Source organism: Vulpes vulpes, chromosome 10 (assembly GCF_048418805.1).
Source record: "Vulpes vulpes isolate BD-2025 chromosome 10, VulVul3, whole genome shotgun sequence".
NCBI classification, from domain to species: Eukaryota; Metazoa; Chordata; class Mammalia; order Carnivora; family Canidae; genus Vulpes; species Vulpes vulpes.
In genome coordinates this window covers 74,206,072-74,218,391 of record NC_132789.1, presented here as the reverse complement: position 1 = coordinate 74,218,391, position 12,320 = coordinate 74,206,072, and the positions used below count along the sequence as shown (strand labels likewise).

Here is a 12,320-nt window from a genome sequence, read left to right as displayed (position 1 = left end):
TAATATCCATTAAATTTTCCTTAAATACTACATACTATTCAAATAATGATTCCGAAAACTGCTTTTCAAAAGTGAAGAGCTCCCATATTTCATCTAATAATAGTTATGGCCAAAGTGATTACAAAAAAAAGTAAGGATTAAAAGAGATTGCACCTCACTGGAAATTTTTGTAGATAATTTCATGGAAAGCTGGCCAAGAGTTACATTTCTTGAGTAACTGCATTTATTCTTTAACAAATTCTACAGAGTAATGTTTTATAAAGAAAAAAGTTACTTGAATAATTTTCCCTCATAAAGTTTCCCTATTTCTGTATTAATCTGAAAGTACATCATAAATAAGCTTTGGTACTTTGACTATCATATACTTACACAAAAATCAAAGCTCAATTTATCCTGTGCCTAAACACACTCAACTATCCATGTCCACCAAACAGAATTTATGAAGTATCTGTCTTGTAGCTGACATAGTTTGAGCTATGATAACTGTGATGTCATAGAAAGATTAATATCCACGTTTCAGATTCACCCTACCAACAACTGTTTGCGTTTTGTTATATACAGTTATATTCTAGGAGCATGTGACTTTTCAATGGCATAACTGAACTCATATAAACATAATCTAGTATGAATTAGCTTGTTATTTGAACATTTTTAAATAATACCATTAAAAAATAGCTAGCTCTAAGTTTTTCAAGCAAGCCAAATGCAAATTTAAAGTACTTAATTTTGAAAACTAAAAATTCATTTATTTATGTAAGGTAATCCAAAATCTACCTTATCAATTCTGATTTGAATAAATACATACTGTACCTGGTTACTGCCGTGACCAAAAGGAGTACTAGATAAATTAGTGGTTACACTGTGCAAAATAATTTCGCCACTGAGAGATCCAGAAGCAATGTAGCAATCATTCCAATTATATGTGACACAAGTTACTTCATCTTTATGATCCTGAAAGAAATGAAAGTAAGTACACTGCCACATAACCTTCACACCTTACATTTATTTACATGTTTGTAAATTTCATTTATTGTAAAATATTATGTATTTGTAAATCTAATATCTGCTTTAACATTTTCCTCAAATAACCTTAAAAAAAATTACTCAAATGAGTAGGAAACTATTTGTTCAACACCAAGCCTCTCAGGGAACAGAGACTTGGTGTTATCATCGTAATAATGATCAGGTACTCTGAAACAAGAGACAAAAAGGAAAGGTAATTTTCTAGACGGCATTACGTCTACCTTCCACTGACAAGTAACCTTTACTGCAAGTTAACTATTAGGAGAGTCCCTGGCCTCGAGGGTATCACTGTTCAATGAGGAAGACTAGGAAGACCCAACATTTAAATTAACATGAAATTGGCAGAAGGAATGCTAGATGAGTAGGGGAGGGAAGTGTCCTAGGAAAGAGGCATCATGGTGACCTGAGTTGACAGAAGAAGCAGTGGGGAAGACATAAAACTTGAGTTCAACCTTAAAAGAAAAAATGAGTGATAAGTAGGGGAAGAGGAAAGAAACTAGACACGCAAAACCAGATAGAAAAAAAAAAGCCCCAAAGCCAGAACAAGCAAGGCATGACTTAGAGGTAACGTAGCTGTTTCCACTTTCTGAATGCCTACTGTTGCTGGGAACATGAGGAATTCTTATTAGTCCTCAGAAGAATCTTGGGAGGCAAGGTCACTTTTCTCTTTTTATGGATTAGTTAACTACTTGAGGCACAGAAAGGCTAAGAAATCTGTGCAAGCTCACATCACTACTAAGAAGCAGATCTAGGATTCAATTCCAGGCCAAACTCCAAAGCCTATTTCCCTCTCAGGGTACTAGGCTGTCTCCCAATCCAAAGGGGAATTCACTTTGAGGAAACAAAACTGGTTTTAAACAAACTGTATTTTCCAACATCAAACTAGAGATATCTAGCAGGAGCATAGAAAAGTGATCAGGGCTAGGAGTATAGTTTTTAACAGTCTGTTGTTTTATCTTTTCTTTTCTTTTTTTTTAAAGATTTTATTTATTTATTCATGAGAGACCCACAAGGAGAGGCAGAGACACAGGCAGAGAAAGAAGTAGGCTCCCTGCAGAGAACCGCCTGGAGAACCCCATGTGGGACTCGATCCCAGGACCTTGGGATCACGCCCTGAGCCGAAGGCAGGTGTTCAACCACTTAGCCACCCAGGTGCCCCTCTGCTGTTGTATAAACAAACTAACTTGTGTATCTAATAATTAGATTAATGTAGTATCAAGAACAGTAGCTATAATATTCCCCTTGTAATCATAATTTTTTAAATGGTCCGTCTAGTATGTCTGGAGGTATCTTTACACTTTATTCCCTTCCTAAGTCAATGAAATAACTGCTATCCTGAGGAAAAAAACGTCTGATGAGAAGAAAAAAAAAGACAGTGGACATTTAGTGCATTGTTCCCATTTGGAAAATTAAGAACACGGGGTCCAATACAATTTGTATGACTTTATAAAGAGGCAAGCGTCGTCCTTATTTTGACTGTGGAAAAATAAGTCATTCAGTAAATATGCAATAAGCACCTACCAAGTGCCAGAAACTGTTCCCAGGAAGAGGACCGCAGAGAAGAGACCCAAAGGTGAAAGATTAGATTTCCCACTATCACAATCAGTCAATCAAATACTTACTAACTGAATGAATAAAGAAATGAAGTACTCTAGGAGTTGCAACCAGTAAGAAAGAAGATAAAACGATCTGGAGTAATTGGGAAAACTGAGGATGGAAAAATAAGTAGAATTTTGCCATGCCGTAAAAGTACAGGGTTAAGTGATGCTCCTAAAGTGAGAACATGCGACAAAAGTGGCCACAGACTTCTTATCTCTTCTCAATTTCTGTAAACTATTCTCTGTTCATAGTAAGTATACCCCTCTAAATAGCTTTAATTCTCATAATTTAAAAGCTTAAACATGGATAATATCTGAGTTTGCATCTCATCTTTGTCATTACTAGTTGTTTTACATAGAAAAAGTTTTTTAACGTCCCTGAACCAGAGTTCCTCCACAGGTATACGAAAAAGTACTACCTGCTTTGCAGAATTCTTGTGGCACACAGAATAAACATATGTTAAGCACAGTGGCTGGCATACCAAAGAACTCAATAAAAGCTAACTATTCTCATTATTGGCAACTCTTCAATTTTCCTTAAGACTCTTCAAAGTTTAGCTAATATCTGAAATAATGAACTTCCAAAGGTAAGAGTTTAAACAGCAATTACAGGATTACACTTCTGTTTAACTAAAAGAAATTCTCTTTTATATACAATTTCCCTAGTAAGAATTAACTCCACGACATTTGACATTAACAAAATGATAATGATGTCTAGTATTTGCTTCAAACTAATGTGAGGGTGAGATTATATAATAATCTGATTAGAGAGTAGATAAGAGCACATATAAAATAATCTTGGTCATGAACTAATCATCAAAGCCAGACAATGAATATGTGTACGTAGGTATATGTATCAATGTGTAGAATTTTTCATATTAAAAGTTTTTTAAAAGACATATGAAAATGAAAAATGAATTTAAAGATCAGTCTCCAAATATTAAATGTACATAATAGTAGAAGCAGAATTCCAAAAAGATCATAATGCAGAAGCTTTCATGTGATGACTATTTTTATTTTCTAAAACTGTAAAAAAGCTAAGTATTTAAAGAAACACTAATTGTAAATAGTAAATTATTTTAGAAAATATTTCATGACCAAAATGAAAACATATACACACAAAAATAACAGAAATAGCAGCAACCAAATACATTAGAGAACTAAGAAGTCAATGCCCAACTTTGATTAGTAGGTCTATTACAACCATCCCAAAACCACTCTCATTATTTTCAAAGAGATTTCAAAAAAAGATCTCTGATGACAATTCACTTAAGAAAAAATTAAGGAAGTGATTAACTCAAAAAGAATGGAACTAAGTGAAAAAATTAGGGAAAAGTTTTAAACACAAACAATAGGGATCCCTGGGTGGCGCAGCGGTTTGGCGCCTGCCTTTGGCCCAGGGCGCGATCCTGGAGACCCGGGATCAAATCCCACGTCAGGCTCCTGGTGCATGGAGCCTGCTTCTCCCTCTGCCTGTGTCTCTGCCTCTCTCTCTGTCTCTCTCTCTCTCTGTGTGTGACTATCATAAATAAATAAAAAAATTAAAAAAAATAAAAATAAAAAATAAACACAAACAATATGCATTAGTGACATACATGGAGGCAAAAATAGACCAAAAAAAAAAAAAAATCTGACTAAATAGCATCTTTATTTTCCCTAACAAATCTCACTTCAACTCTGAAACATCTTATTTTTATCATAAAAGCTCAAAATTAAAAGTCTGGTAACTAAACATCCTCAGATACTTTTTTACTTATAAGGATTTAAGAAAAAACAAGTTGCTTACCTTAAGAGATCGATGAACTCTTTTTGATTTTAAATCCCAAATATTAACAGTGTGATTTAGGCCTCCACTTACCAAATACATAGATGTAGAATTTAAACTGACACATGTCTGTTTTTGCTATTAGAGAAAGAAAAAAAAGTTTTAATTTCATAGAGCTCAGAGCTGACTTTCAAGTCCCATTCAACACTTACTAAGCACTTTATATATGTTGAATTAAATGCTATAAACATGATAAGACTTAGATTGACCTGTCATCATCTTCCACATGCATCTAACAGCTTAAAAGGAGTTCAAAAAGGCTTCAAGGAACTCAACCATAATGGTGTTCTCCTCCAGAGAACAGAGGGGACAGAGGAAGCTTAGGAACACCAGCAAGTCTTGGCCTCCCGTCATAGCTTACTTGCCCTTACTATTGCCCCTTAATAAAACCCACTCTTGCACTTTCACAGAATATCTTTAATTAGAATCAACCCATAGCTCAGAAAACACTAAATGCAGAAGAGACATTATAAAGGATGTCTAAACCTCTTCTCTCACAGATGGGGAACGTTCATAAAAAGCACAAAATAATTTGCCCAAAGTCTCACAACAAAGTCTCCCCAAAAGGAGTCCAGGTCTCAAACATCAGGTCATCAGAACCTGACTCTACACTCTTCCTCACATCTGTAAAGGCATCATCCACTCAGTTTCCCAAGATAAAAGTCCAGAATCATCCTTGATTTCTTTTCTCCCTCCCTGCCATCTATCATAAGTTCTTTTAACTCCAAGCCTAACATAAACCTCAGAGGGGATCCCCTTTATCTACCACTGCTACCAGCATACTAATCCAAACCCTACAGAACCACGATTAACAGCAGCCTCCTAACTGGTTGTCCCATTTCCAACCTTACTCCCCTACATTCTATGCTTCACATGTAGGATGACCTTTACAAAAGGCAAATCAGATCATGACTCTCCCATTTAAAATCTTTTGATGGCTTCCAATCATCCCTAGAATAAACTGCAAACTCCTTAACCTGCCTTTCAAATCTCTTCCTACCTGGTCTCTCCCCATTTTCCTCCTCACACTCTAATTCTCCAGCCTCACTGACCTTCTTCCATTCCTTAAATGTATCAGCCCTGTATTTGCCTCAAGGCTTCTACACAAATATTCTTGCCTGGAAACCTAAAGTCCCTGAACTCTGGCTAATGACTTCTTCTGACTGACAGACAGCAACTTCAATGCCACCCCTTCAGGAGACCTCCCTTGGCCACCTAATGTTGCCCCGCTCAGTATCTTCTTTCAGTTCTCTGTGTAACACCTTACTCACTATCTGGGTATTCTGTTTAGTAGTTCACTCTCTACCACCAGGATGTCAGCTTCGTTAGAGCATATTGATACTCAATAAATATTTATGGAATAAATGGCTAAAAATACAGAGGTTTTCAAGTTTTTCTCACAATGAGTATCTGTGAGTGTGACTAAGATGTTGTACCTGCTCTTGAAGAGCACGGTTTGCCTTTTATCAACCAGAGATGCTCTCTTCCTCAGTTTTACATAACTGAGGCAGTATGTCTCAAATTCCTTATCTACCCATAGCAGACATTCTCCCTCCAGCCTCCAGCGTATCTGGGCTAGAACTGATGCTTGCATCAATCCCACCTACCTTCAGGAAAGGATGGATGGAAATCAAAAGTCCTTTTTAAATTAGATGAGAGGTCATATTTCATTGTCCTTCTGTGTTCCAAGTGAGCTACCTTACCTATTCCAGTGTATAAAATTATGACAATTCATAATGCTTTAATGCCTGCTATGAAAACTTTGAGCCTTAAATTGAGAAAAAGCTAACAACTACTTGTACCTTTTTAGTTAAACCTTATTCTTAAAAAAAAAAAAAAAAAAAAAAAATTAGCTTCCAAGGAATATATGTGACTGAAAATGGGGCCACTATCATTATCTTGAATCAGAGGGATTAACTTGTAAAAACTAAAGGATGAGAAAACAGTATGCAGGGAGAACTTCATTCAAATGCTCTGGGACCAAAGCTCAGTTTGACAAAGCCACCCTGTTTCAGGAGATCTTGGGGAGACTCAGGCACGCCCCTCAGTAACCAGAAGGACAGAAGCTAAAGCAGAAGCTACCATCACCCAGGGGTCTTAGCTGATGGTCCTGTAAGGACAGGGCTACATCATTAGGACTCTTAAGGTCAAATCAACCTGGTGACCTAGGTAGGACTTGGGCTTTAAGAAGGCAGCAATACCAGGGAATCTTAATCTCCCACAGAGAGATGGAGAAAGCAAGTGACAAGTAGACAGAATCTAAGTCCTTGATTGCTCCCCTAGGATCCACTATTATTTTACCTAAAGATGTTTTAGTACTCATCTCCTCAAACCTTATTTAAATGTTACTGTATTTTTTTGAGTTTAGGTTAAGAATAATACTTTTAAACACCTTTATATTTAGCTGCAAGCATTATAAGAAGCAATTACCATCCAAGTAGAACTAAGATTTAATTTTAAACGTTTTTTTTTGTTTGTTTTGTTTTGTTTTAAATCACTTACCCCTTCGCCAAGCTCGAAAAGTAGAAAAGGTTTATTTTTGTAATGTGAAACAACAATCTTGTCACCACTGGAAGATGCTGTCACTAGAAAGTTATCTAAATGAAGAGTTATGGAGCATCAAACGATCCATGAGCATCTCTAGCACTAGACTATTATTGCAAGAATTGTGATGATAAAAGCACTGCACTAACCTAAGAAGACAAGGAAATGAATATAGCTTATATATCAGCTTTCACAAATGGCTCAGGTTACTAATTACTAAGAGTAATTCTCTTTACTACTACCACAGGGAAGACCTATCCTCTCTGGCTTTGCTATTACTTGAAAGCTATTTTACCCAAGTGAAATACTACTCCATTTTCAAAGAATAGGCCAGAAGGTCTAATTTTATCCTTCAAGAATGAGATCACGATAAAAGCAACATCAGCAAATATCAATCAGCCTTTTCATCTATAAACACTGCTCAAGATAGTTATTTATTAACACAGTACTTGGTACCAATTTAAGTTAGGAAACAAATAAAAAATTTGACCAGTTTCCAAAAATCATACCACACTACCTCACAATCACATCAGTTTTGTTGATAGACCATTAAGTGGTTTATCAGCAAATGCCAACTCTAATAAAACTCCTTGGAATAAAAATAAACCCAAACTAACAAATCTTATCAAGAACTGCTTTTCTCTTATACAGTAACAGGGAAATTAAGCTCTACACATAATAAAAACCTAATAATAGACAGAAGCAACCTCACATATCCGTCACTCTCTTTAAAACATTTTCCCCCCACTACCCATCTGAAGAGTCCTTCAAAAATGTACTCCCTTCACCAGTTTGATTAATAGAGCACCAAAGTAATTTACTTTGCTACTTTAATACAAAATCAAGGAATGATAAAGAGGTATATTTAATTCAGTAAGAAAATTAATCATTTTTATTGCAAATTTGCAAGAATAATTAGATTGGGTGTGAAAACTTGTTTTTTGTTCATAAATCAGTCATATTTTAAAGCTTTGATACTTTTACTTTCATCAGGAAACAATATCAATTTGATATTTATAAGGTCAGGCGTATGTTAAAAATTTGTTGTTTAAGAAACAGTCTGTATGTTTAAGTTATACAAAAGAATGATAATTTCTAGCATACCAAGTTTATATAACATTTTCATAGTATTTTGTTTACAGCAGTGGTTCTACTGAGGGCGATTGGCTTCTGGCGGGTAAAGGCCAGGAAGGTTTCTAAACATCCTAAAATACACACAGCAATCCTCATAACAAAGAATCATCTAGCCCAAAATGCCAATAGTGCAAAGTTGAGAAATTCTGATTTCTAAGCTTCTTTCGCTCGTTTATTTTACCCACATTTAGAAGATTACTAAAACAGAGGGAGTGGAAATCAGAAACACAAAAAGCTTGGAAAATTAAATCTAGACAATTTCTGTTTCAGAAATCATACTTTTCATCATACACAGAAAGAGAAATACAGAATACATGAGTAAGATGAGAATGTCGCACAACTTTATTTTTTATCTCCTCCCCCAACTTCGCTTCTGCCTTTGAGTTCTGTCTTTAATTTTAATACAGACCAGATCCATAAATAGCCAAATGTAGATGCGAAAACTCATTCCAAAATCTTTTAGAAGTTTTCTCACCATTACCTACCTTATGCCGTTAGGGTTCAATGATGAACTGTTGATAACAAAACTAATTCTATGGTCTGTATCTAGTTATAATAGTTATACATATATAAAATATATATTTTTTTTAGGATGCACCTGTAATAAACAATAAAGTGAAACCCCTATTTCACTTTATCTATCTAGCTTTCATAGCTATGCAAAATGTATTTTTTATTAGGCACATGTAAAAGTTTCATTGATACCAGTTATTTAACCTAACAATAAGTGGTTATTAAAATTTTAAAAAAAAGGATACTATTGCTGCTCCAACACATTGAGCTGATTCCATGTGGTGATGTGTGTGGGCTGAATTTATCCACCAATGTCAGAGATGAAGCATCCCATATTTTAATATCATCTCCAGATGAAGCAAATCTGAGGTTTTCCTGCATGACTGCACCTACAAATAGTTCAAAACAATATATTTAAAAAAGCAATCAAGGACAGGCCAAAATGAAGGATCTAATCTAAATCAAGAGGCTCTACTGGTTCACTTTTGTTCCAGAAGGGGTGCTCACCACAGAGTAGCTGGAATGATCCTTCTAAAATCACATTCTCTCCATTTGACCCTTCCAATGGCTCTCCACAGCAATTATAGCGAAATCCAACTTCCTTGGCATGCCTAACATGACCTGGCTCCGGTGAAACTGTCCTATTCCTCTTCCCCAGGGCCACCAGACTCACAGGCCTTCTTGCCTTAGTCTTTCCATCTGTTGCCCCCTCTGCCTGGAATGTGCTTTCCCCAGATTTCCCGTGGTCATCTCCTTCACTTCACTTCAGTCTCAGCTCAAATGTCTCCTCAGAAAAGCCTTCCCTGACCACCATGGCTAACACAGCCAATACCAGTTGCCCTTTATGCAGTTTCATTTTTTTTTTTTCATGGCATCTTCTATTTGCAACTCTTATTTATTCTCCTAACAATGTCTGCCTCTCCCGACTTGAACAAAACAAACATCCTGAAAATGGATTTTGTCTTGTTTACGATCAGTCTTGAAATGTTCCTGGCACACAAGTAATCAAATAACTGTTGGCTAGAAAACTTCTTATGTCTTTTAAAAATGTATGATAAACTGTAACATCCCTGCGGGTCAGAATCCAATGACTCCAGTTTTTCCCAATAACTCCTAAATTAGCAAATATAGCCAAAAGAGATGTCACTAAGCCCCTATACCAATATTTGTTCTACAATGCCCTCATGCATATTATTTATTCACAGTATATAATTCAAATACACAAGAACAGCAAGTAGAAGCAATGCCAGACCAGTCAGTAAAAAATGCTTGGGACGCCTGGGTGGCTCAGGTCCTGATCCCGGGAGTCCTGGGATCGTGTCTCACATTGGGGTCCCCAAGGGAAGCCTGCTTCTCCTTCTGCCTAGGTCTCTGCCTCTCTCTCTGTGTGTCTCCCATGAATAAATAAAATCTTAAAAAAAAATTGCTCAAAAATATGTGGAAAAAAGGAAGGGAACAGGGCCTAGAACTATACCCTCCACACCTTCCTGCTGTGGAGTGTTAAGACTACAACACAATACTAGCGATGTCACAGAGTCCCAAGTCACCAACAAAGCATCACATTTATGTCCAGTATATCTTATTTCAGAGGCCAAGTTAAAAGGTGTAATAAATTATAGGGCCCATTTGATTCTCAAGAGACAAAAAAGAATTTTTTTAATGTGCTTATGAAAAGACTAAAACTTTTTTTAACCAGGACAGTCACGTATGGGGTTCATTATGCTTCACGCATCCGCTAAGTACAATGTTTCCAAACGCCGACAGTCATCTGTTGAAATGCAGACCGGCCGTGTTTGGATTTGGGGCCTTGACACGTGGTAACGTGCGGCTGGTTCCCTGCTCAAGGTGCAAGTGCATGCTGCCAAGGGGGTCTCTTAAACCCAGTACACACAACTGGGGGGGAAAAATGTCTTTACTACAATGGTACACCCTCCTGCTGAGCCGTGTGGTGTAAGCGCGGAAAGGTGACATATAAGTGAAGCCTGAGAAAAAGTGGGTTCAAAGGATCGGCCCCCAAGTCAGGTGCCAGGGACCGCGGCAGTCACTGGATGTCCGCTCCCTTCCCTTCGAGTGGACGGGGAGGGGGACCACCTGCCCCACCTCCGCCTTCGGGGAGCGGAGCACCTCCTAACGGAGAGGCACCGATTACATCAGCGTCTCCAACAAGGTCCCATCAAAGTGAGCTGTCAGGACGCGAGGCGGCAGGCGACAGCCCACCCGAATTTAGGGACAGCGCCTACAGGGCGGAAAAACCCACAATCCACCACAGCCCTTCGCTGCAACAGAAGTTCTTCAACTTTCCTCCGCCCGAAGTGCACTTTCCTCGCAGGAGAACTGCTCAGCCGGGGTTACCTTCTGAGGTGCATGCGAGCCCGAGAGGGGAGCTACAAGGGGCAGGCGGCCGGCGGAGAGGCGGCCAACTTTCCGGGGGACAGCACCCCACTCCCGGCACCGCCCCCCCCCCCCCCGCGACCCCGCCCACCTCTCAGGGCCGAGCCGGGGACCGTGGCCCACCGAGGTGCGCGCCCCCGGCCCGCGACTCCAGGGCACTTCCGCGCCAACCCCGCGGCCCCGGCCCCTGCCCGACAACTGTCCGGAGCACCGGACGGGCCGGGGCGCGCGGGGCCTGGGGGCCTCCGACCCTTCCCCGGGGTGGCCGGAAGGCTGGCGGGGTTCGCGAGCGAGCAAGGACGCGGCGGGCGGCAGCGCGCGGAGCCCCCCGGAACCTCACCTCTCCACCGCGGCACCCCGGGGGCCACGGCGCGGCCCGCTCCGGCGCTGGGCTTCCGGCTCCCGCCCGGACGGTTAAACTTGGGCGGCCGGAAGTCCCGCCCGCGAGTGGCGTCAGGGGGACGGGCTGCTCGGGGCGGGGCGGAGGTCGCGGTCCCCGCGGGCGGTGGGAACGGCCTCCCGGCGGCTCCCTCCGCCCCAGCCTCGGCGGGTGGACGCTGCAGTGTTGTTGTGCATTTGTTCGCCGCCCTCCCGCCGAGCCCCCGGCGCTAGGCGGACTCGGCGCGGCGACGGGTTAGCCTGGGAGGCCGGCGCGCGGCGAGCTCCGCGGTCCCTGGCCTCGGGGAGCTTACGCTCGCTCGCTACGAGGCCGCCTTAGATAGTCACGAACTGAAGAGCGGGACTGCCAGTTGCTTCAAAGGAAAGCTAACCCGGGAAGAAAAATAGATGAAAGGGAAATGAGCACGGATATGGGTTTAGGAAAGATTTCATCGCAGAGGAAACCATGGAGAGCAGATAATACCCCATGCAATTTACAAACCAGAGGGCAGGCTCGGAAAAGCTAAAAAAAAAATACCCAAAAGTGTAAGTGCCCGAGGTATCTGACTTCAAAACCCATGGTCTTGCTTCCTGATCATTGATCTTTCTTAAAAATGCTGCAGGGTCAGGAACATCAAACACCACCTGGTTGGGAAGGCTTTTGAAAGAGAGGTTTCCCAGAGTGGAAAAGAGAAGAGCTGAACCGAGTCTTAAATACCAAGGCCTTTTATTTTTCTTTTTTTTTTCTTTTCTTTTCTTTTTTTTTTTTTTTTTTTTTTTAGCTCTGATAACTTTAGCTGAGAATACGGACAGTAGGGCATTTCTTCTGCAAACAGGATTATTCTTTCATCACAAGTGTGGGAAAGGAGTAGGAGTGGGTTTCTGAACTAGGTACATAAGCCCCAGTTATTTGT

The 12,320-nt window shown here is 40.0% G+C and overlaps 1 protein-coding gene across 4 annotated transcripts in view; it reads right to left on the bottom strand.

Annotated features, from left to right (window-relative positions):
- Positions 1-11,472, bottom strand: part of NEDD1 (NEDD1 gamma-tubulin ring complex targeting factor) — a 46,610-nt gene extending 35,138 nt beyond the window's left edge. Inside the window, exons 1-5 of one of the 4 annotated variants that reach the window (XM_026013065.2) lie at positions 11,369-11,472; positions 8,883-9,026; positions 6,949-7,043; positions 4,408-4,524; positions 811-951 (exon numbers count right to left, since the gene is read on the bottom strand). In XM_026013065.2, the coding sequence (XP_025868850.1) occupies positions 811-951; positions 4,408-4,524; positions 6,949-7,043; positions 8,883-9,018 (489 nt within the window). In that variant the 5' untranslated portion in view covers positions 9,019-9,026; positions 11,369-11,472. Of the gene's footprint in view, positions 1-810; positions 952-4,407; positions 4,525-6,948; positions 7,044-8,882; positions 9,027-11,119; positions 11,218-11,368 lie in introns of those variants that run through there. The other 3 variants (XM_026013062.2, XM_026013064.2, XM_072724630.1) reach the window with 3 other exon arrangements.
- Positions 11,473-12,320: the final 848 nt, after the last annotated feature.